Here is a 23,158-nt window from a genome sequence, read left to right as displayed (position 1 = left end):
TATCAATTTAAAAAATATTCCTAATTAATATGGAGGATGAGCAGTGTTTCATATATTTATCAGTCATGTCAACTTACTCTTCCATAAACATGTCTGTTTATATTTTCTTCCCGTTTGTCCCATCAGGTTATTTAACTTGCTTTTACCCAGTTCTAAGAGGTTGTGTATGTGTATGTATGTGTTTTGTAGGTACTAACCCTATATATGCAAAACATAGTTCCAAATATTTCCCCAACATATTTTTGTCCTGAAACCTTTGTTTATGAATTTGTGCAATAAAAATGACATCGTCACGCCTATGTAAAATTATTAGTCTATTTCTCTTCCACATGCAATAGTTTTACATTTGCCTCTCTTCTGCTTGCAAGAGTCCTCCACGTGGTTTTGAGATTGCCTCAAAATTTGCATTTTTTTCAGATTTTTCCAATTTTAGGGTCAGATACCTAAACAAAGAATTCGTAAACAGATTTACTATAGGCTGAGAGTTAAACTTTAAAAATTACTAATTAAGTGGAAAACAACACTAAGGTACAATGTAATTTGCAAATAAAATGCTACTATTTTCTGTTATTTTTAGTGATTATCTTTGGTACATATTTTCCCTTTACAGTGATCAAATGTGGATATGTCAGAAGAAAACGAGACTCTAGTAACTGAGTTGGTCCTCACGGGACTTACAGAGCGATCATGGCTGCAGTTCCTCCATTTCCCTCATATTCTTGGTCGTCTACCTCATCACTATAAAGCGGGCAGCCCTGGACTGATGGCTCTTGTTTGGGAGGATGCCCATCTTCACATGCCTACGTACTTGTTTCTTGGTGGGTTAGATGCATGCACTTCAAACTCTGTAACTCTCAGGATGCCGGTCAATTTCTTAGACATGACTGCAATGATATCCTTAGCTGAGTGCATCACCCAAATTTATTTTTTTGCTCCCAGTGCAACTATAGAATCTTTCCTTTTGCTAGCGATGGCCTATGGCCACTATAGGCCATACGTAACCCCTTGCTTTATCCAGTGATAATGTCCAACAGACTCTGCACTCAATTGATAATTATTTCAAAGCAGTTGGTTTTCTGCATCCCCTGATTCATATGAGTTTGTTAAGATTAACTTTCTGCAGGTCTAACATAATACATTATTTCTACTGTGAAATTTTACAACTGTTCAAAATTTCATGCAATGACCCATCTATTAATGTACTAATGATATTTATTTTTGTAGCTTTAATGCAAATATCTACTTTAATGACCATCATAATCTCTTATACTTGTGTGCTCTTTGACATTCTGAAAAAGAAGTCTGCAAAGGGCAAAAGCAAAGCCTCCACAGGCAGTGCCCATTTGCTCCCTGTCTTATCGTACTATGTCACTCTCATCTTCATGCATGTGCGTCCTGCATCTGGCCGAGCTGAAGATCAGGACAAACTGTATTCCATATTTTATACCACTATCATTCTCCGGCTAAACACATTTATTTACAGCCTGAGAAATAAAGAGTTTATAGGTGCCCTGAGAAGAGCTACAAAGAAGTAAGCAGTTCCCAAAGGAAATTTTAAATTGCTTCTTCTTTCACACTTTGCATAAATAAGTTCTTAAGTCTTGCAGATTAGCCATGGTCCTGCCCTTTTACAAAAGAGCTAGTGGTCAGGGTAGTCATTGAACACTGGGTGAAGGAACTCAGCTTCACACAACGTTTACTTGGATGGGGGTCCAGTTAAAGTTATCATGTCAATTGAAATGACTCATATTACCAATAGTTGGTTTATTTAAAAATATTGTAATTCTTCTTTATCTGAACATTTGGTCTTTGATATCTGTCAGGGACTCCTCCTCCAAATTCCATTTAATAACTGACAGTAACAGAGACTGCTGTGTAAGTGGGAATCATTTCGTCGTGAAGCTACCCTATGATCTAGCAATTGCACTTTTGGGTATTTACCCCAAAGATACAGACGTAGTGAAGAGAAGGGCCATATGCACCCCAATGTTCATAGCAGCATTGTCCACAATAGCTAAATTGTGGAAGGAGCCAAGATGCCCTTCAACAGATGACTGGATTAAGAAGATGTGGTCCAGGGGCGCCTGGGTGGCACAGCGGTTAAGCGTCTGCCTTCGGCTCAGGGCGTGATCCCGGCGTTACAGGATCGAGCCCCACATCAGGCTCCTCTGCTATGAGCCTGCTTCTTCCTCTCCCACTCCCCCTGCTTGTGTTCCCTCTCTCACTGGCTGTCTCTATCTCTGTCGAATAAATAAATAAAATTAAAAAAAAAAAAAGATGTGGTCCACGTATACAATGGAATATTACTCAGTTTATTTTAGCTATTAGCTCTGGACTGCCTATTGTGTGCCATTAAGAACAAAATTCTGGATTTTATTTTTAAATAAAATCATCCACTTCATCTAGAGTTTGAAGTATATTTGCCTAGAATTGGACAAAGGTCCACATAATGGTTTTTACATTTATTGGGTTTGGAAGGTTATTTCCCTTTTATAATTTTTTTTTTCTTAGAAAAATTTAGGTTAGCTAGTAATTTTTCTATTTTGTAGGTTTTAAAAGAACTAGATTATGATTTTAAAAGTCACATCTAACTTTGCTCTTATCTAATTCATTAATTTCTCCTATTTAAAATTTTTTTTCCATTGGCTCTCTTTTCTCATAATATTTTGTTTTTCTTCTAGCTTTTATATTTGGAGTTGAATTTGTTGATTTCATTTTAGCTTTATTTATTATTGATACTGTTTGATACATGTTTTTTGGCTTTCTGCCTTCATATAGAATTTCCATTTATGTGAACTGTCTACGGGTCCAACATAAAACATAAGTTCTGTTTTGAAATTTTGTTGTCATTTAAATTTCCAAAAAAATGAATCTATTAATGCACTGGTTCTTTTTGTTTTCTGTCTTTATTCAAACTTCACTCCTATGAACAATTAAGTCTCTTACACCCATGTCTTCTTTGCCATACTGAAAAAGAATTATGAAAAAGGCTGAAGCTATGCCTTCTTTGCAGCGGTGCCTATATGCTCACTGTTCTTTTGTTCTGCTATAATGCTCTTTTTTTCAGATTCCTGAGTCCTGAATCTGACCCAGAGAAGAATAGGGCAAAATGTATTCTTTGATGTACATTATTGCAATTCTCTGCTAAATCTCTTTTTATATAGCAAAAGAAACAAATTTAAGGTGGACTAATAAAATGAGAGAGGAATACATGTTTCTCAAATAAAATGTCCTTACCATTTTTTCCCCAATTTTTCTTTAAATAAGCACAACACTTAATAGGACATCTTGCAAATTGATAATATTCAATACACTTTTTATTGAAAAAATGGAAAATGTGTAAACCTTACATGACTGTTATAAAAATATGGTTGATGACTTTAAGCAATAAGTCTTTTAAACACTGAGCTAGTTTGTTGAATGTATAATTTGATTATGGTCAAGAGTGAAGCAATGTTTCAGTTACACTTACTATTATATCATCATCTCAGTAGATAATAGTTGAATGAATAAATGCATGAAAGCTCTACTTCAAGTGATAGTCCTTTTGGAAACTGTTTGAAGTACATGTAAAGTCTTTTAAAAGGCTTCCATAAAACCAAACCATTTCCAGTTGCATTATTCTTGCTTTTTAAGACTTTAATATGCAAAAAACTATTTGTGATTAAATAATATCGAGTTCATGAGTTTTAAAAACAAAAGTTTTTACAGCATTTTAAGTCACTTAAAAAAGTACTTTTAAATAAGTACCCTCCCTGCTGACATTAAAATATTTGTCTAAGCACATAGACAAATACCTAGCAATAATTTTCACAAGTAGAGTTAAAAATTCCTGATAAGTATTAATTGCCATTTTTATTCTGACAGATAATATCAATGAAAAAAATCATTATTAGAAGTACTATTTATACAAAATTAATTTTTTTTCAAGTAGGCTCCATGCCCAGTGGGGAGCCCAATGTGGGGCTTGAACTCACGACCCTGAGATCAACAGCTGCGCTGAGATCAAGAGTCAGAGGCTTAATAGATTGAGCCACTCAGGTACCCCCAAAATTATTTTATAGTAATTACAAACCACCTGAAAAATTTCAGTGCTTCTAATTGGTCTTCTAATAATGATGTTTCGGGGCGCCTGGGTAGCGCAGTCGTTAAGCGTCTGCCTTTGGCTCAGGGCGTGATCCCGGTGCTATGGGATCGAGCCCCACATCAGGCTCCTCTGCTGGGAGCCTGCTTCTTCCTCTCCCACTCCCCCTGCTTGTGTTCCCTCTCTCGCTGGCTGTCTCTCTGTCACATAAAAAAAACAAAAAAACAAAAAAAACAAAAAAACTCTAATAATGATGTCTCATTTTAGAGGGACTGATTAAATTAAAACTTTATTATATCTTTGTATCTCTTGTGATTTTTTTTCTTCCAGCATGGTATCCATTGTATGCTTTTTGACCTCCTTATTTATATTCTTGTATTTTCATTAAGAATAAAACAATAATATTTGTCTAAATGAATGAGTAAAGTTTTTCTGTTTCTGCTATATTTCTTACCTGATATATGATTCTTAACGACAATACCTGGTCTTTCTATATGGTTTAACATTCATTTTTGCAGAAAATTCTGTTTCTAAACCAGTGGTTGTACTGGAAAATAGTCTGTCAAACTCTATGTGCCTCCTATACCACTGCTTCCACTGGGCCCAAAGCAGGTCTGTGGCCCTAGGTGTACGGTTGGTATTATGTGGCAACAGTGGATTAGAGAAGTCACATAATTCAAGACCTTTCAATCTACAGGCCTCTCATCATTTTTCTATTGTTTCTGTTTTATCCATTTTCACATATATCCACTCTATGCCTAATGATGCATGGGGTCAGGCCATGTGAATATGATTTATACCATCACTATGAATGCCATGTTCAGTTAAGAATATCTGAGACTATGATATTAATAAGGCTAGCTACTGAAAACTACTGAAATTTCTGTATGGGCCAGATGAGTATTCATCTTATTATATAAATCAGTGGATCACATAACAGAGGAAATATTACCTATTTGTAATGAAACTGATAGGAGAAAAGATAATGGACATTTGACTTGTATGCAATAGGTTGTTGAACATTGGAATTCATCGCAAATTACCTATTAGATGGGGCACCTTGGTGGCTCAGTCAGTTAACAGTCTGCCATGATCTCAGGTCATGATCTCAGGGTTCTGGGACCAAGCCCCATGTCAGGCTCCCTACCTAGCAGAGAGTCTGCTTCTCTCTCTCTCCTTCTGCTCCTCCCCTGCTCTGTGTCTCAAATAAATATAAAAGCTAAAAAAAAAAAAAAAAAGCAACAAACAAATCACCTATTAGAGATTGTTCAATATTCTAAGATATATGAGTATATTTTGTAGCTTTGGCACATGTAAATTTTGGAGATGGACTTGAAAACGTAGGTTGGAAACAAAGTTTGGAGAAGTTTTGAATGGCTGGGAATTTGGGGCTTTATTCAAATTGCAGTAGGGACTCAGAATATATATATATTTTAATTATGTTAGTCATTAGTTTTTGATGTAGTGTTCCATGATTCATTGTTTGTGTATAACACCCAGTGCTCCATACAATTCATGCCCTCCTTAATACCCATCACTGGGCTAACCCATCCCCCTCACCCCCCTCTAAAACCCTCTGTTTCCCAGAGTCCATAGTCTCTCACGGTTTATCTCCCCTTCTGTTTTCTCCTCCTTAATTTTTCCCTCCCTTCTCCTAATGTCCTCCCTGCTATTCCTTATATTCCACAAATAAGTGAAACCATATGATAATTGTCTTTCTCTGCTTGACTTATTTCACTTAACATAATTTCCTTCAGTTCCATCCATGTTGATGCAAATGTTGGGTGACCATCCTTTCTGGTGGCTGAGTAATATTCCATTGTATATATGGACCACATCTATATTTGAATGCATGATCTAATATATGGGCATGTCTGTGGACTGCTAGACAACATTATCAATGAACTGAAGAAACATTATGCCGTAGCCATCCTATGAAATCTGAGAAACAGGCAAATGAGGTGATATATTAAATGTAAAGCTACCATCACACCCCATCACCCAAACTAATGGAACCTTGTTTCCATGAATGCCACCGTTAAGAAAAACTGCCTTATCCATTTCAGACTGGTTGTCTGATTTCACTGGAATATTTCATTTTATTGAGACAAAATCATAACAGTTCAATGGAAACATTGTGGGGTAAATTTATTCCAGTATGTTAAATATTATTTAATTAGTATTCTAGGCTATAGGGAGAAGAAAAAAGCTTTCAAGTTTCTCCTGTGTCACTTTCTCACTGATCCAAGGTCTGAAGGAAAGATTAAAAACTCTGTATATGGAACACATTTATTCAGACGGATAATTTATTTCTTCTAGTACTTGGGAATGAGGTTGTTTCTTACATAAGGACATCTACCCCATAAATTTCCACCTTCCCACTGTCAGTGATACACTAAAAAAAAAAAGGGGGGGGCTGAGTTACAGCCAAATCATGAAAGAATGAATATTTCCTTCCCCTCTCTACTTTTCTACTTTCTAAATGCTCCTAGATCCCAATAAGAAAAAAAAAATATCCTTAGAATTCCAGGCACAATGAAGAATAGCCTTGTAAAGCAGTCAGGATCCTCTAGCCAAACATCTTCATTTTTTGCAAGTGAGACGTGTTAGTGCTGTAGCACACGGAATAACAGAGGCAGCTCCTTTTAACTCTAATTCTCATTTCAACACACCAGGCTCCCTGTCTGTATATTCAGCAAGCTATCACCCGGGAAGAAGAGACATGACTAATTAACTGAATTCAAGAGTCTGGTGCTGTCATCAGGCCCAGCACTTGTATTGTGTGAAATGGTGAAACAAGTCAACTGTAGCAAAAGTCAGAAGCTGGAATGAAGTCCCTGAGACTGGTTGAGGAAGAGAGAATTAGGCTGTTCTGAAGGAGGGTGGTGGGGGAAGCTTTCAGCTGAACTGGATAAGAGAGCCTCTGTGGCCAAGAGTGTGTGTGTGTGTGTGTGTGTGTGTGTGTGTGTGTATATATATATATATATATATATATATATATATATATATATGCAATGTTATAAAGTTCCTGCTCTGACAAGGAACTGCAAGGCCCTTGGACAATCCACAAACCTACCCATAGACAGCATAATTTCCCTTTTCACTGAGTGAATCTCATGGCTACTACACCACAAGTATTTCTCAGAGGAAACCTTTGCAGCACTGAGCCATAAATCCTATTATCTGTCAGAAATTCAAGGTGTTACTATCTCCTACCTAGATTTTTGTTGTATGCTTTACTATGTCCAAGACAGGGAAAGGACAAATTCATAATTACTGTTTGTTATTTTCTTATGACCCACTGGAAAATCTTACGACCTGTTCACGCTGCTGCAGAAAATGTAGTGCCAACCAGCGGGCACTGCTGGGGCGTCTACCTGGCTTCTTGACCTCTGTCAGCCTCATCACAAAGGCATGTGTGTACTCATCCCACGGAGGCAGCGTGTCAGGTAGAGTTCTAATGGGCTTGGAGAGATGTTGGCAGCTTAGCCACTGTTTAAGGAGAACTCTTTACTTTTTTTTTTTTTTTAGAGAGGGAGAAAGAGAGAAAGCTGGGCTGGAAGGGGAGATGAGAGAGAGAATCTGAAGCAGGCTCCACACCCAGAGTGAGCCCAATGTAGGGCTAGATCTCAGGGCCCTGAAATTATGACCTGAGAAAATCAAGAGTTGGATGCTTAACTGACTGAGCCACCCAGGTACCCCAATATTTTTTCTCTATTTTACAATACAGAAAATCTGTAAAATAAGGTTACACTTACACTAAGCTTAGAAAAACAAAGGGACAAACTCTGAATTTTTTCCTCATCGAACTGCAGACAGAAGTCATGATTTTTAATTTACTATAATTTTGATTTTTAACTTTAGTTCTTTGATCATTCATCTAAATGAATCTATTAACTACATTGGACAAAACTTGTCTATAGGGGATGATTGGGTAAGTTTCGGGATAAGGGGAGGGATACACAGGCATAAAGATTTTGATCTTTCTTTTAAGAGTGAGCATAAGTTGTATTTAAGGGTTTAAACGGAGTTGCATCCATGCGTGTGGGAATGGTGCTGATCTCAGTGGTTTGGCATTTTATAAAGGTGTCATCGGCCCAAATGCAGATAGTGGTAGGAGAAAATATTAGAAAATAACACATTCATTATCAAAGGGTTATGTCAGTATTCTAGGTAGGCGATAGAGTTTCCTTGACTTTTGAGAGAAGTGGATGGTTTCAACAGATATTAAGGAGATAAAAGCCATGGGTTTGATAACGGTTTTGATAGGGCTTCAGGGGGAATTCAGTGTCAAGGGATGACTCTCAGGTTTATTTCTTTAAAAATGGGGTAACGATGATGCCATTAACTGAGAATGGGAAGACGGGATGAGGGCCACATTTGGTGGCAGTTTTAGAAAAGACTGAATTTGAATCTGTACATTCTGAGTTTCATGAATCTTTGAGATATTTGAAGAAACTATCAGGTGGTTGGAACGTGGCAACATCTAGAGCAATAAGAGAAAGGAAATTAACATGACCTAAAAAATGCTCAGGGACAGTTGTCATGTCGCCCTCACAGTGAACTCTAATGACATAAAGTATGCTTCTAATTGTTACACCTGCCGTGTCTGGGTTATTCCCTGATTAGCTCACAATGCCCAGTAGAACAGCTTTGCCTCTGTCCTACAGGGAATCCATTGGTAACTTTCACTGAGGGAATTCCAAAGATTTTTTTTTCTTTTTTATGAATAGATTTGAAAAAGAGTACAAATAAACATGTCCCTACTATTGAGGTTTCCAAGGAAAAGCTTTGCACAAGGAATCACTGCTTCATTCTGCACCTTCCACTTTTCTTCATTTAAAGGTTTTAAGAAGAACTACAGCCATGGATGTGAAAGCAGTTTGGTAATCCATAAAGCTTTGTCAGTTTGGTAATCCATAAAGATGACTGGCCCCAACAATGTAAAGTATGGGAGAGGGAAATTTACACTTCTTTTTCTTTTTTTTTTCCTTTGGAAACCCATCATCTTTCCTTCAAGAAACCTATCATTTTCTGAGTCTCCAGAAGACTTAAAGAAACTGAGTGAGGGCACTAGGATCTAATTTTCATTATTTGTAGTTTTTCAATTTGCTTATTTGGTAATGAAATATCCAGGTCAGAACGCTATGAGAATTTCTGTTTCTCTTCAAGAGAGACAATTCTGGATGCTTGTTGTAAATACTAAATGCTTGACTGTTGAAGAGACACATATAATAAGATTTCTTTTTAATAATAAACTTGAGATGATAGAAACAACATTTGCATCAATGTGGATGGGACTGGAGGATATTATGCTAAGTGAAATAAGTCAAGCAGAGAAAGACAATTATCATATAGTTTCACTCATTTGTGGAAAATAAGGAGTAGCAGGGAGATCGGTAGGAGAAGGAAGGAATAATGAAGGGGGGGTAAACAGAAGGGGGAATGAACCACCGGAGACTATGGACTCTGGGAAACAAACTGAGGGTTTCAGAGGGGAGGGGGGTGGGGGATTGGGCTAGGCCGGTGATGGGTATTAAGGAGGGCACGTATTGCATGGAACACTGGGTATTATATGCAGACAATGAATCATGGAACACTACATCAAAAACTAATGATGTACTGTATGGTGACTAACATATAATAAAAAAAATTAAAAAAGAAAAAGAAATGAGACAAATGGAAAAATAATGACAATGACTCAAAAGTTTCAGAGGTTATTTCATACTATAGAAAACTTTCCTTGTTAGGCTAAAAAGACAATTGAATTATGCTGCTTAAACTTCCTTAATTTGTTCATGGAGTCATGAAAAGATGACTAGAGTCACCACTAATAATATTCTTCAGCCTCTTAATTCCAAATGTGTATATGTGTCTATGTGTGTGTGTGTTTATAGGGATACACACATACACACACGGGGTATAACTATACATAAGGATATATATAGATACACACACATAAATATATATAATGTAGAGATAGATAGGTAGATAGATAGATGATAGGTAGATAGATAAGGAAAAGATCCAAACGCTTAATAGCCCTTGACCTAATTAGGAAAATAGGGTGTATCAATTATGGGTTTAAGGTTGTCAAGAAAGCAGGGCAGGCTCACACAGGATAAAACCTCCACCTTGGAAATTAAATGACTTGCCATCAGTATCCATTAGGGCCAATTTTTAGAGGAGACATTTCAGTCAGTCTTCTTGCTGCTTGTGTTGTGTTTCCAGGACTTCTCATGGGTACATACTTTAAAAGATAAATTTTTAAAGATATTTTTTTCTTGCTGTATACTCAAAGAAGATGGAAAAGAACTCACCATTCTCCCTAATGTTGAACCATTAAGAAAAATACTGCCTATAGACCTATTTTAAAGTTAAACAATGCACTTTTGGTAAATAGGTAAAATTTTTATGTGTTTTAATCCGCAAGAAGTATATGTATAAAATTGTGTTATTCATTTTATTTTGAGAAACAATGAATTTATACATCATATTATAAGCAGATTTTTTCTTCTAGGTGATCTAAGAGTTAGTGCGTTCACTTCTAGGTATCTTGGGATCTCTTCTTTGGGATTTACTTTAAGGCAGAATTTTTAGGTCATAGAACAAAATCAAACAAATTATTTAAAGGCCACTTCCAATATTCCATCTGTAATGTTGGTAAAAGTTATAAAATTTTTACTAACATATCAAAAAGAAAGGCACCTTAACATGAAAAAAACTATTTAAAAAAGCTTCTCGTGCTTAGTATACCTAACTTCATTCATTTACAAAAAAAGCTTTTGACTAAGAGAGAGAGAATGAGAGAGAGAGAGAGAAATCACTCTCAATGGATGAATTCAATAGGGCCAAAAATATTCAAAAGCCTATGCTACATAATCCAATATTTTTTCCTGTATTTTACGCTACAGAAAATCTGTAAAATAAAATTTACTTATGATTTATTTCTATTTTTTAATTAAAATATTTATTGATGCCTACTAAATGCAATAATATTATTATTCTTGTTTCCTTTTCTCTTCTTCACTATCAAAACTCTTATGACTATCCTTAAATATATGTCTTTGACCATATATGAATATCTATAATTGAATAAATAGGATGACATTATATATTGTGTCTTTATAACAAAAAGTGTTTTGGAGGCACTGTTTATTTCTCCCTCCTTTGCTTTATTATTCTCCTATCACCTACAGCAGACAATAAATATTAACAAGCTAGGGTCTATCATTTCATACAGTCTTTACGTTCATATGGTTATTTCCAAATGTATATGTGTGTATGTGTTCATAGATATACAGAGTGGGAATTTTAAGACTTTGTTGCCTGTTTGTTTAATGGGATAATAGTAAAAACATTTCTCTGCATCTTCCTTTTCTCACATTCCTAACAATTGTGGAAATTTCTTTGATAAAAGTGGTAGAGTGATAACATTTTAAATGATTGCCATAATATTGGTTAGTATGATTATACCAGGATTTGTTCAACCGTTGCTTCATCCTGTTGGCTTACATATTATTTCCAGGGTTTGCCACCATGAACAATGCTGCAGTAGATTCTCTTCCTATGAAATGATATGCTATTACTAAAGAATGGATTGAAGGTGTGGATCACTAAGTTGAAAAGTATGTGTATTTTTAAAAATATTGCCAAATTGTTTTTCAAAGTCTTAATAATTTACATTTTTAGGAGAAAGTGTGAGAATGGCCTTTTCCAAATTCTGACAACCAGTAGATTTTGCTAATCTGAGGAATGAAAAATAATGTCTTGTTTTATTTGCACATTTTAAGTACTGGGGAAGGTGAACATCTTTTCCCACATTTATTGAATGTGTTGACATATTCTTCTGTGACTTGCCCTTTCAATTCCATTTTTATTTTTCCATTGAATTACTTGACTTTTCTTATCAATTAGTAATATTTCTTTGCATCTGATAGGTACTAATATTTTACATATTATATTAATTTTACATATTCTTCCAAAGTCTTATTCATCTTTTACCTTGTGAAAGATTTGGTACTTACTCTATTTTCATGAACTTAAACATTAGATTAAATATATCTATTTCTTTATTATGGCTTTCTTATATTAGTCAAATATTTTTTTATATTTTATTTATTTATTTGACTGAGCGAGAAAGAAAGAGAGAGAGGGAGAGTACAAGCAGGGGGAGTGGCAGGCAGAGGGAGAGGATGAAGCAGGCTCTCTGCCGAGCAAGTAGTCCTATGTGGGGCTCAATTCCAAGACCTGGGGATCATGACCTGAGTGGAGGGCAGATACTTAACCTACTGAGCCACCCAGGCACCCTTAGCCAAAGATTTTTGTAATATGTTTAAATTATATTTATTTCATGAATTTTCTTAGAATGTTTATATTGGGTTTTTTAATATTTTTACTTTTAAGTCCTTGATCTATCAGCGATTTTAGATTTTATTTATTTTTATTTTTTAAAAGATTTTATTTATTTTTAGAGAGAGAGAGAACAGGGGGAGGAGCAGAGGCTGAGAGAATCTCAAGCTGACTCCATGCTGGCATGGAGCCCAATGTAGGGCTCAGTCTCAGGACTCTGAGATCATGATCTGAACTGAGATCAAGAGCTGGATGCTTAACCAACTGAGACGCCCAGGTACCCCTAGCCAGCCGCAATTGTAAAACAAGCATAGAAAAGGAAACCATTCGGGGCGCCTGGGTGGCACAGCGGTTAAGCGTCTGCCTCTGGCTCAGGGCGTGATCCCGGCGTTGTGGGATTGAGCCCCACATCAGGCTCCTCTGCTATGAGCCTGCTTCTTCCTCTCCCACTCCCCCTGCTTGTGTTCCCTCTCTCGCTGGCTGTCTCTATCTCTGTTGAATAAATAAATAAAATCTTTAAAAAAAAAAAAAAAAAAAAAAGGAAACCATTCTCACTTTTTTCTCAGATAGGCAAATATAGTCACAATATTATTGAATAAATCATCATTCTCAATTGAAAAATCATTCATCTACTATGTTAAATTCCAATAAATATACTTGAATCAATCTTTGGAGACTTTGTTTGGTTTTAATATGACATTTTCTTATTTCTATGTCACATTACATTCTATTAAATGGCTTTATGTTTTAACACCACTGCATACTTGACTTTCATATGTTCATATTTTCCTTTTTTCTTCAAAATACTTTTATAAGAATTTTGTGCTTATGCTATCACACTAAAAAGCAATTAGGGTTCTAACTAAAAATAAAGTGAATTCTACTCACATATTTATAATACTAAGTATTCTTATCTGAGAACATATTTTGGTTGTCTACTTCTTTAGAAATTTTATAATAATCTTTGATAAGTTTTTACAATTTTACAATTTTATTCACATAAGTCTCACATATTTTAAAATATTTCAATGTATTTTAAAGTGTATGGCTATTATAATTGATATATTTTCCTTTTATTTCTCTTTCTTGTTTGCAAAGAAAAAAATCTAGTGATTCTTATGTATTCATCTTTCATCTGGCACTTATTAAAGTCATAATGTTATTTAATTATAACAATATAACATTAGAACAAATATGAATTTATTTCCTACAATTATTATGACATTTCATTATATCTTAATTATATTACTTTCATAACTTAGATGTAATGCAGTTTTTAAAAAAATACATACAATAATGGTCAGAGTAAGTATTTCAATCTGTTCTTAATTTGAGGGAGATGCTGTATTATTTAGAATGCATGCTATTGGTTTTGATAACTAATCTTTAGCATATTTACTTTTTAAAAATTTTTTGGTTTTTTTTACAGAGAGACAGAGAGAGCTCACATGCACACAGGAGTTGGGGGGAGGTGCAAAGGGAGAGGGAGAGAGAATCCTAAGCAGGCTCCATGCCCAGCACAGAACCCCATGGGGGGCTCAATCTCACAACCCTGAGATCATGACCTGAGCCAAAATCAAGAGTTGGACACTTAACCAACAGAGACACCCAGGTGCCCTAGCATATTTTTAAAAATTCTATTTCTATTTTTAAAGATTTTAAAATTAGAGGATGATTATTACATTACAATCAATTTTTTCCAAATAAAAAATAAGCCCACTTCTCTTATACAGTAATGAATTCCATATATATATACATATATATATATATATATATATATATATATATATGTATATATATAAGATTAGGGGAACAGTTGCCAAATACATATTGTTTGTAAAGAATGCTCAAGCATAAAAGTAAACATTCTGATTAAAAGGGATACATAAACAAAGAAGATTAATTTATTTTCAAATAAAATGTGATTATTTTCATGGTATTTTATGACTGTGTTCTTCACTTTTTCTTTCATTTCAGTGATCAGCTTCAGTGAATCTGATGGAAACAAGACGCAGGTGGCTGAGTTTGTTCTCACCGGCCTTACAGATCGTCCAGGCCTGCAGGTCCCCCTGTTCCTGGTGTTCTTGGTCATCTACCTCACCACCATGGTGGGCAACCTCGGATTGATTTTTCTCATCCGGAAAGACCCCCATCTTCACACCCCCATGTACTTACTCCTTGGCAGTTTGGCCTTTGCAGATGCTTGTTCCTCGTCCTCTGTGACTCCCAAGATGCTAATGCATTTTTTATCTAAGGATCATATGATATCCCTGGTTGAGTGCATCACCCAATTTTATATTTTTGCTTCCAGTGCAAACACAGAGTGTTTCCTACTGGTAGTGATGGCCTATGACCGCTACGTAGCCATATGCAACCCCTTGCTTTATCCAGTGGTGATGTCCAATATCTTCTGCTTTCAGTTATTAAGTGTTTCGTATATTATTGGGTTTCTTCATCCTATGATGCATGTTAGCTTGTTATTTAGATTAACCTTCTGCAAGTCCAACGTAATACATTATTTCTACTGTGAAATTTTACAACTGTTTAAGATTTCCTGTACTGACCCTAGAGTTAATATGCTCCTGATTTTTATATTTTCAGTCTTTATACAATCTTTCACTTTTATGACAATTATCATCTCTTACTCTTATGTCCTCTTCACGATTCTGAAAAAGAAGTCTGAAAAGGGCAGGAGCAAAGCCTTCTCCACGTGCAGTGCCCACCTGCTCTCTGTCTCTTTGTTCTATGGCACTCTCTTCTTCATGTATGTGTGTCCTGGGTCTGAACTAGCTGAAAATCAAGATAAAATGTATTCTATATTTTATACAATAATAATTCCCCTGCTAAATCCTTTTATTTACAGTCTGAGAAACAAAGAAGTGATAGGTGCATTGAGGAGAATAACAAATACATAAGTAGTTCTTAAGGCAGATTTTAAACTTGCTGTTTTCAAACTCTGCAAAATACAAGGGATCTGAAATTATGCACATTAGCCCTGGCTTTATAAATTTAGTAGAAGGCAATGTCTAGGGCTGTTTCTGAGTGCTGTGTGATGGAAGTCAACTTTAGTGGATATTTGTTTCAATGGAAGAAGGTCTTAATATCGCACAGAACTGAATTCTTTATGAAAAATAGAACATCTTTTTTAAATTAAGTATTTAGAATGTGTGCTTTTTTGCTCTTTGTAAATTTCATCTAAATTCGATAAAATTGTTTATAATTTTATTGTGGCAACAATTGCATGTTTCTTTGTTGACGCTAGTGTGACTGAGCCAAGACAATTGTCTAGAGTTTGCATGTCAAAGTTGATTTTTGCTTTTGTTTCCTTTGCCTAAGGAGATGTATCTAGTAAGAAGTTGCTACGCTTGAGGTCTAAGAGGTTGCTGCCTATGTTCTGCTCTAGGATTTTGATGGCTTCCTGTCCACATTTAGGTCTTTTATCCATTTTGAATTTATTTTTGTTTATGTGCAAGAAACAATCCAGCAATTGCACTACTAGGTATTTACCCCAAGGATACAAAAATGCTCATTCAAAGGGATACATACACTCCAATGTTTATAGCAGCATTATCAATAATAGACAAGTTATGGAAAGAGTCCATCAACTGAGGAATGGAAAAGAAGTGGTATATATATAAAATGGAATATTTCTCAGCCACAAAAAAGAATGAAATCTTGCTGTTTGCAATAACGTGGATGGAGCTAGAGAGTATTATGCTAAATGAAATAAGTCAGTCAGAGAAAGACAAATATCATATGATTTCACTCATATGTGGAATTTAAGAAACAAAACAGATGACCATGTGGTGGGGGAAGAGGCAGGGAAACCATAAAACAGACTCTTACCTACAGAGAACAAACTGAGGTTTGCTAGAGGGGAGGTGGGCAGGAGGTGATGGGTGTTAAGGAGGGCACTTGTGATGTTGCACTGGGTGTTGTATGTAAGTGATGAATCACTCAGTTCTACACCTGAAACTAGTATTACATTGTCTGTTAACAAACTGGCATTGAAATAAAAAACTTGAAAGAAAAAAAAAGCTTGCTATTTTTCAACTGTTCAGAGATTCGGGTGAAGTGACTTCTTGGAGGAAACTGTCCCTGAAGAAAGAAAACTGTCTTTGTAGTGAAGAAAATGTTTAAAAAGCATAGAATATAGGAGATGGTGAATTTTACTGAGAAGAATCATAATTGGGATAAAATAAAAAGTAAACTATTGAATAAAAGTATGGCTCAATTGTATGAAAATACATAGCATCTTTTGTCAGGAAAATTATTGGCAATATTAGTATTTCAAAATTTGCAGATATTGGAAGATTTCAGTACATATCTCCTCAGATATTAGGAGTATACTGTATATATCACTTCATGTTTAATAAAGCAGAAACACAAATTTACATAGTTACTACTCCTATAATTTCTCGCACATTTATTATTACTCAAGTAAAAATAATTTAGTTCTTTGGTTAGACAATGCAATATATCTTCATTTGCTTAGGTGTCACTATGCAAGGGTTCTGATTTCTGAAATGATTATGAAAAATGTCAGTGTAATATTTATTTTTCTTTCATTGGCCCCTCCATAAGGAATGCTTAGTGACTTTTTCTATTGGATATCTCAATTTAAAGGAACTCAAAGTGGAAAACGTATAATTTGATTGAATCTGTAGTATCTTTGGCAGCCTATTGCTGTTGCAAAATCTCTAGGTGACAGCCTGATATTGCTGAGCAGCCGTAGGGAGGAATTAAGAGGAAGAATCATGCATGCAGAAAATCTGATGAATAGACATAACAGGATTGCAAGGTAGGGGATGCAAAGCCAAGACTGAAGTCAGCACTGCAGAGCTCCTCTGGCCTGTTTCTGCCTACGTTTGACTTTTTACAGGGCACAAAGAGTACATGAATTTAAAATGATTACATCAATGTGATGGGCAATCTAAACAGGGAGTGACAAGAAGAGTGTACACATTGAAGCCCATTGAATTCAAAATGTCTACAAATCAAGTACAGTATTGGAAGGAAATGGTTCTTGTCATAGAAATGGAGGGACTTAATAGAGGCATCTTTGGGGATGATGGAGATTTAAATGCTTATTCTATCCATGTTTCTGCAAGGTCCTCTGTTCTCTCTTCAACTAGGCAAAGGGAAAGATAAAGATTTGTGAATAAGGACACCGTTACTTCAAAATAGAAGTGCTGTGAAACCATATAATATTCAAACCCATCAGAAAATTTCATATATTGGAGTATCTATCTTTTAAAAGTATTTTAGGAGAGAACCTCCTACTGAAGGGATCTACGGTATGTTTACATTCTTTGAGCTGTTGATTCTAGAATTGGCAAGTCAGAATCAGTCCAAAATGCAGATCATCAAGCCATTTCCTAGAAACAAAGGAAATCTTGGATTTCTAAGCTTAATAAGCTTCAGTGGATAGCACTTATAGCATCCCAACTATAAGCATAGCTCCTGGCAAACAGTCCCAGACTCCAGGGGTAAAGAGCATATCTACAACCTTCTAGACAGAGAGACTGGGTTACGGATAAAGGAAAGATAAATACAGAAACATTTTGTCTGCACCACTGAGAATACAAAGACAATAGCACAACATTTATAAATGATTGAGAGAAAAATAATGAGTTCCATGAATAGTATTGAGACAAACTGTATGCAGAGGGACTGTGCATGGCCGTGCAGGCTGAGTGCCATGACACAGTATTGTGTGTCTGGCTACCTTGTATATAAGATGCTACAAGAAATGAACCAGTAGGTGATGATAATGTGACTAGTAACTGTATTATAAGCATTCAGTTAGAGTTCAAAGATATAAAATAACATCCCATCACTCCTTTAGTGGAATTTTGGCAAGTGTCAGGGGATACTCCCTTTTAATTAAGAGGTCCTATGCTAAATGCTATGTAGTATAAACTCTATCCTATGACTCACTATAAAACAGTGTTTTCAGCTTTTCTAAGCCTATAAAAACAAGTTTCATCATTTCTTTTGTTATTTTTTGAATAACCAGAACTTTAGGTTTTTGGAGGTTGGGCAGCTTGAGAGATATTCTGACCTGCTATAAAGTTAGCATTGAATGGCTCATATACTTTAAGTCGCAGATCACACCTCCCATTGATTCCTATCACAGATAATGTTGATGGCTGCCTGTATCTTCTCTAGCTGTACAACTGCATCTGAGGGCTTTCTCTAATGGCCAGAGATATTCTACCCTCACTCCAGGCAGACTAGAAGAACTGGGAAATGAATGTTCTTCATAGAATCTCCTCCAGATCATTTATCAACCAACGACCGTTGGTAGTTGGTGAATAAATATCCCCAGTCCTTTGCCCTTTGGTTGATATAAACTTTTTGAAATTCATGGCCTCTGGTGTTTCCAAGAAATGATTAAACTTGGTTGTCCACAGTTGTAATTTGTTTATAAATCACACTTTATTGGCTACATTTCCTTTTCTCTCCCTCTTCCTCACTTTCTCACTCATCAACTATTCACAAGTAAATTATTTGCACTCAAATCATGTTTCAGAGTCTAGCAGAACACAAACTAAGATGCCCCTGTTCCCTTAAGGTAGCACTGTATATTTTATACAGGAACCAGGCATACCTGTACCATCTTATTTCAATATGATATAATTATTACTTGGCATAAAATTATTTGAAGATAGACTGATTAACTAAAGTGATATACTGTGTATCCTAAGGTAACCACCAAAAAAATAGACAATGTATAAATACTAAGCTAAATGTGGATATAAAATGAAATTTAAAAAAGTCTCTATTAATCCAGGGTGCCTGTGTGGCACAGTTAGGTGTCCAACTCTTGGTTTCAGCTCAGATTGTGATCTCAGCTTTGTGATATCAAGCCCCAAATCATGTTCTGCATTTAGCACAGAGTCTGCTTAAGATTCTCTCTCTCCCTATCCCTGTGTCCCTTCCCCCCTGCCTGCCCTCTCTCTAAAACAAATAAATAAATCTTTTAAAAAGTCTCTATTAGTCCAAAAAGAGGCATGAAAAGAAGAAAAAGAGAATGAAGAACAGTTATAATGGATAGAAAAACATCTATCATGTTAGCTAAAAAGATGGCTTTTCATCCAACCACATCAATAATTTCATTAAATATAAATGGTATTATATACCAAATATAAGACAAGATTATCTGATTAGATTAAAAAGCAAGATCTAACTATATACAGTTCAGAAGAAACACATGTCAAATATAAACAGTTAATTAAATTAGAAGTAAAAGGATGGAAAACAGATCTATGCAAACACTCCTCAAAAGAAAGCTGGAGTGACCATCAAACAAAATAGACCTTAGATCAAGAAATATTACTAGAGATAAAGAGGGACATTGCAAAATTATAGTGTTCAATTTATCTAGAAGACAAAATAATACTAAATATGTAAGCACTGAACAGTGAAGCTTCAAAATACCTAAACTAAAAACTGATAGAATGGAAAGGAGAAATATACAAATTCACAGTTATAGAGTAAGACTGTAGTACTCCTTTTTCAACAATTGATAAAACAAGTTGAGAGAATATCAGTAAGAATAGAGAAGACCTGAAAAATACTGTCAACTAACATGACATTTATAGAATATCCCATCAAACAGCAGCAAAATATACAATATTTTTATGGGCACATTGAATGTTCACTAAAATAAACCCTATTCTGGGTAATATTTAAAATAATGGAATTAATGCAAAATATAAAGTATAACAATTAAACTTGAAATCTATAAGACAAAGATATCCATGAATTTCTATATATTTGGCAACTAAAAACTATCCTTCTAGAGGTGCCTGGCTGGCTCAGTCGGTGGTGTGCAACTCTTAATCTCGGGGTTGTAAATTCAAGCCCCATGATGGGTATAGAGATTACTTAAAAATAAAATCTTAAAAAAAAAAGAGCCTTCTAAATACCCATGGATCAAAGCGATAGTAACAAGGGAAAGAAGAATCTTTTTTAAATACAATGAAAATGAAAATACAAATATTTAAAGGTGTGGGAAATAGATAAATGGTGCTTAAAGAGAAATTTATATCATTAAATGTTTATATTAAAGAAGAAAAAGGAGTGATGTGCTGAGCACTGGGTATTATATGCAACTGATGAATAACTGCATCTGAAACTAATGATGTGTTGGCTTATTCAATTTAAATTAAAAAAAGGATTGAATTAATGTTCAAAGCTTCTACATTAGGACACTATAAGACACTATAAAAAGAACAAATTGAATCCAAAGCAAGCAAAAATATATTTATTTATTTATTTATTTATTTATTTATTTATTTATTTATTTTTAAAGATTTTGTTTATTTATTTGACATAGAGAGACAGCCATCAAGAGAGGGAACACAAGCAGGGTGAGTGGGAGAGGAAGAGCAGGGAGCCCGATGCGGGGCTTGATCCCAGGACTCTGGGATCACGCCCTGAGCCAAAGGCAGATGCTTAATGACTGAGCCACCCAGGGACCCCCAAAAATAAGAGCAGAAATCAATTAAATTGAAAGAAAAATAATAGAGAAAAATCAAAGAAATGAAAAGGCTTGTTCTTTGAAAAGATCAATAAAATTGATAAGATTTTAGCCAAACTGGCCAAGAAAAGAAAAGACTTAAGTTAATAAATGACCAAAAATGCAAATATCTGAAGAGAAAGAAGATACATCATTACAGATGCTATAATGTTTAAAGGACACTAAATACATATCTTGAATAGCTTTATGTACAAAAATTATGTCAACTAGATGAAATGAACAAATGCCCTGAAAATATACAAACTACCAAACCTTATTTAAGAAGAAACAGTGTGGTTTTTTTAATTTGAATTTTTGGTTGCAAATCTTCAATGGAAAGCCCAAGTCCATATATTTTATATAAAACAGATAAGCAGTAGCTAAATCATCTTCCAGCAATTTTGAAGAGGTGTACATAAATCTTTTAGATGTTCTAGAAAAAGATATAAGTGCAGAGAAAAGTAAGAAAAAATTCATTGTTATCTGAGCTTTGATTAAAATAACACATAAATCTTCTTTAACTTATGACAGTCCCTTTAGAGATTGCCTTACTTCCTTTTTCTCTACCACCCCCAACTTAAAAGTATATAATCAATCACTCCTCACAATCACTGTGCAGATCTTTCTGCCCACAGGTCTTGTCCCTGTGCTATAATAAAAGCACCTTTCGCACTTAAAAAAACCAAAACCAAAAACCAAAAATAAAAAAATACAAGAAATTATGGCCTAGAGTAGAGGTTCATGGGGCTTTAACCAGTAAGTCCAATTTGAATCTTGATTTCTAGTGTGAAAGAAATGGAGCTAGAGGAGAACATGTTACCCATGATGCACAAGTCTAGCATGGGTTGGCCAGACCAAAGCCGGGTGGCCAGTTTGAAGAAGTGAGATGAAGCTAGCCACATTTGTGAGGAAAAGTTCATGAATAAGTTTACTTCTCTGGTCAGGAAGGAGAGAGAAATGACTGGACCTGTTTTAGGGGAGCATGCTTGGGGGGACTACTTGGCATTTCTGCTAGAAGGGGAGAAAAACAGTGGTCAGTCAAAGGCACAGACTGAACTTTAGATGTCCCCTTTAGATGGCCCACCCATGTGGTCCCACCAGAATCTAGTTATTTCATAAATCATATTAGTATCTCCTTTTATTTTATTATTACTTTTTATTTTTTTTCTTATTTAAAATCAATTAATTAACATATAATGTATTCTTTGTTTCAGGGGTACAGGCCTGTGATTCATCAGTCTTATATAATACCCAGTGCTCATTACAACAGAAACCCTCCCCAATGTCCATCACCCAGTTACCCCATCCCTCCACCCCCCTCACCTCCAACAATCCTCAGTTTGTTTCCTATGATTAAGAGTCTCTTATGGTTTGTCTCCGTCTCTGGTTTTTGTCTTGTTTCATTTTTTTCCTCTCTTTCCCTATGATCCTCTACCTTGTTTCTTAAATTCCACATATGAGTGAGATCATATGATAATTGTCTTTCTCTGATTGACTTTTTTCACTTAGCATAATACCCTCTAGTTCCATTCATGTCATTGTAAATGACAAGATTTCATTTTTTGATGGCTGAGTAGTATTCCATTGTATATACATACACAATCTCTTCTTTATCCATTAATCTGTCAATGGACATCTGGGCTCTTTCCATAGTTTGGCTATTGTGGATATGGTTGCTATAGAGATTGGGGTGCAGGTGCCCCTTCGGATCACTACATTTATATCTTTGGGGTGTACACCCAGTAGTGCAATTGCTGGGTCATAGAGTAGCTCTATTTTCAACTTTTTGAGGAACCTCCATACTGTTTTCCAGAGTGAGGGCACCAGATTGCATTCCCACCAACAGTGTAGGAGGGTTCCCCTTTCTCTACATCCTTGCCAACATCTGTTGTTTCCTGTTTTGTTTATTTTAGCCATTCCGACTGGTGTGAGGTGGTGTCTCATTGTGGTTTTGATTTGTAGTTCCCTGATGCCAAGTGAAGTTGAGTACTTTTTCATGTGTCTGTTGGCCATCTGTATGTCTTCTTTGCAGAAATGGCTGTTCATGTCTTCTGCCCATTTCTTGATTGGATTATTTGTTCCTTGGATGTTGAGTTTGGTAAGCTCTTTTTTTTTTTTTTTTGGATACTAGCACTATATCTTTTTTTTTTTTAAAGACTTCATTTATTTATTTGACAGAGAGACAGCCAGCAAGA

At 35.4% G+C, this 23,158-nt stretch overlaps 1 protein-coding gene and 1 pseudogene across 1 annotated transcript; both read left to right on the top strand.

Annotated features, from left to right (window-relative positions):
* Window positions 1-625: 625 nt before the first annotated feature.
* Window positions 626-1,535, top strand: LOC113256243 (olfactory receptor 5AC2-like; annotated as a pseudogene).
* A 7,184-nt stretch (window positions 1,536-8,719) lies between these two features.
* On the top strand, window positions 8,720-21,848 carry LOC113256251 (olfactory receptor 5AC1-like). The gene is made up of 4 exons (XM_048215074.1): window positions 8,720-8,765; window positions 14,414-15,322; window positions 15,776-15,815; window positions 21,749-21,848. Exons 1-4 carry the CDS (start codon window positions 8,720-8,722, stop codon window positions 21,846-21,848), a joined length of 1,095 nt encoding a protein of 364 aa, XP_048071031.1.
* Window positions 21,849-23,158: the final 1,310 nt, after the last annotated feature.

Source organism: Ursus arctos, unplaced genomic scaffold (assembly GCF_023065955.2).
Source record: "Ursus arctos isolate Adak ecotype North America unplaced genomic scaffold, UrsArc2.0 scaffold_4, whole genome shotgun sequence".
Taxonomy (NCBI): domain Eukaryota; kingdom Metazoa; phylum Chordata; class Mammalia; order Carnivora; family Ursidae; genus Ursus; species Ursus arctos.
Note: the sequence above shows the minus strand (reverse complement) of the source record. Positions and strands in the feature narration are given on the sequence as shown.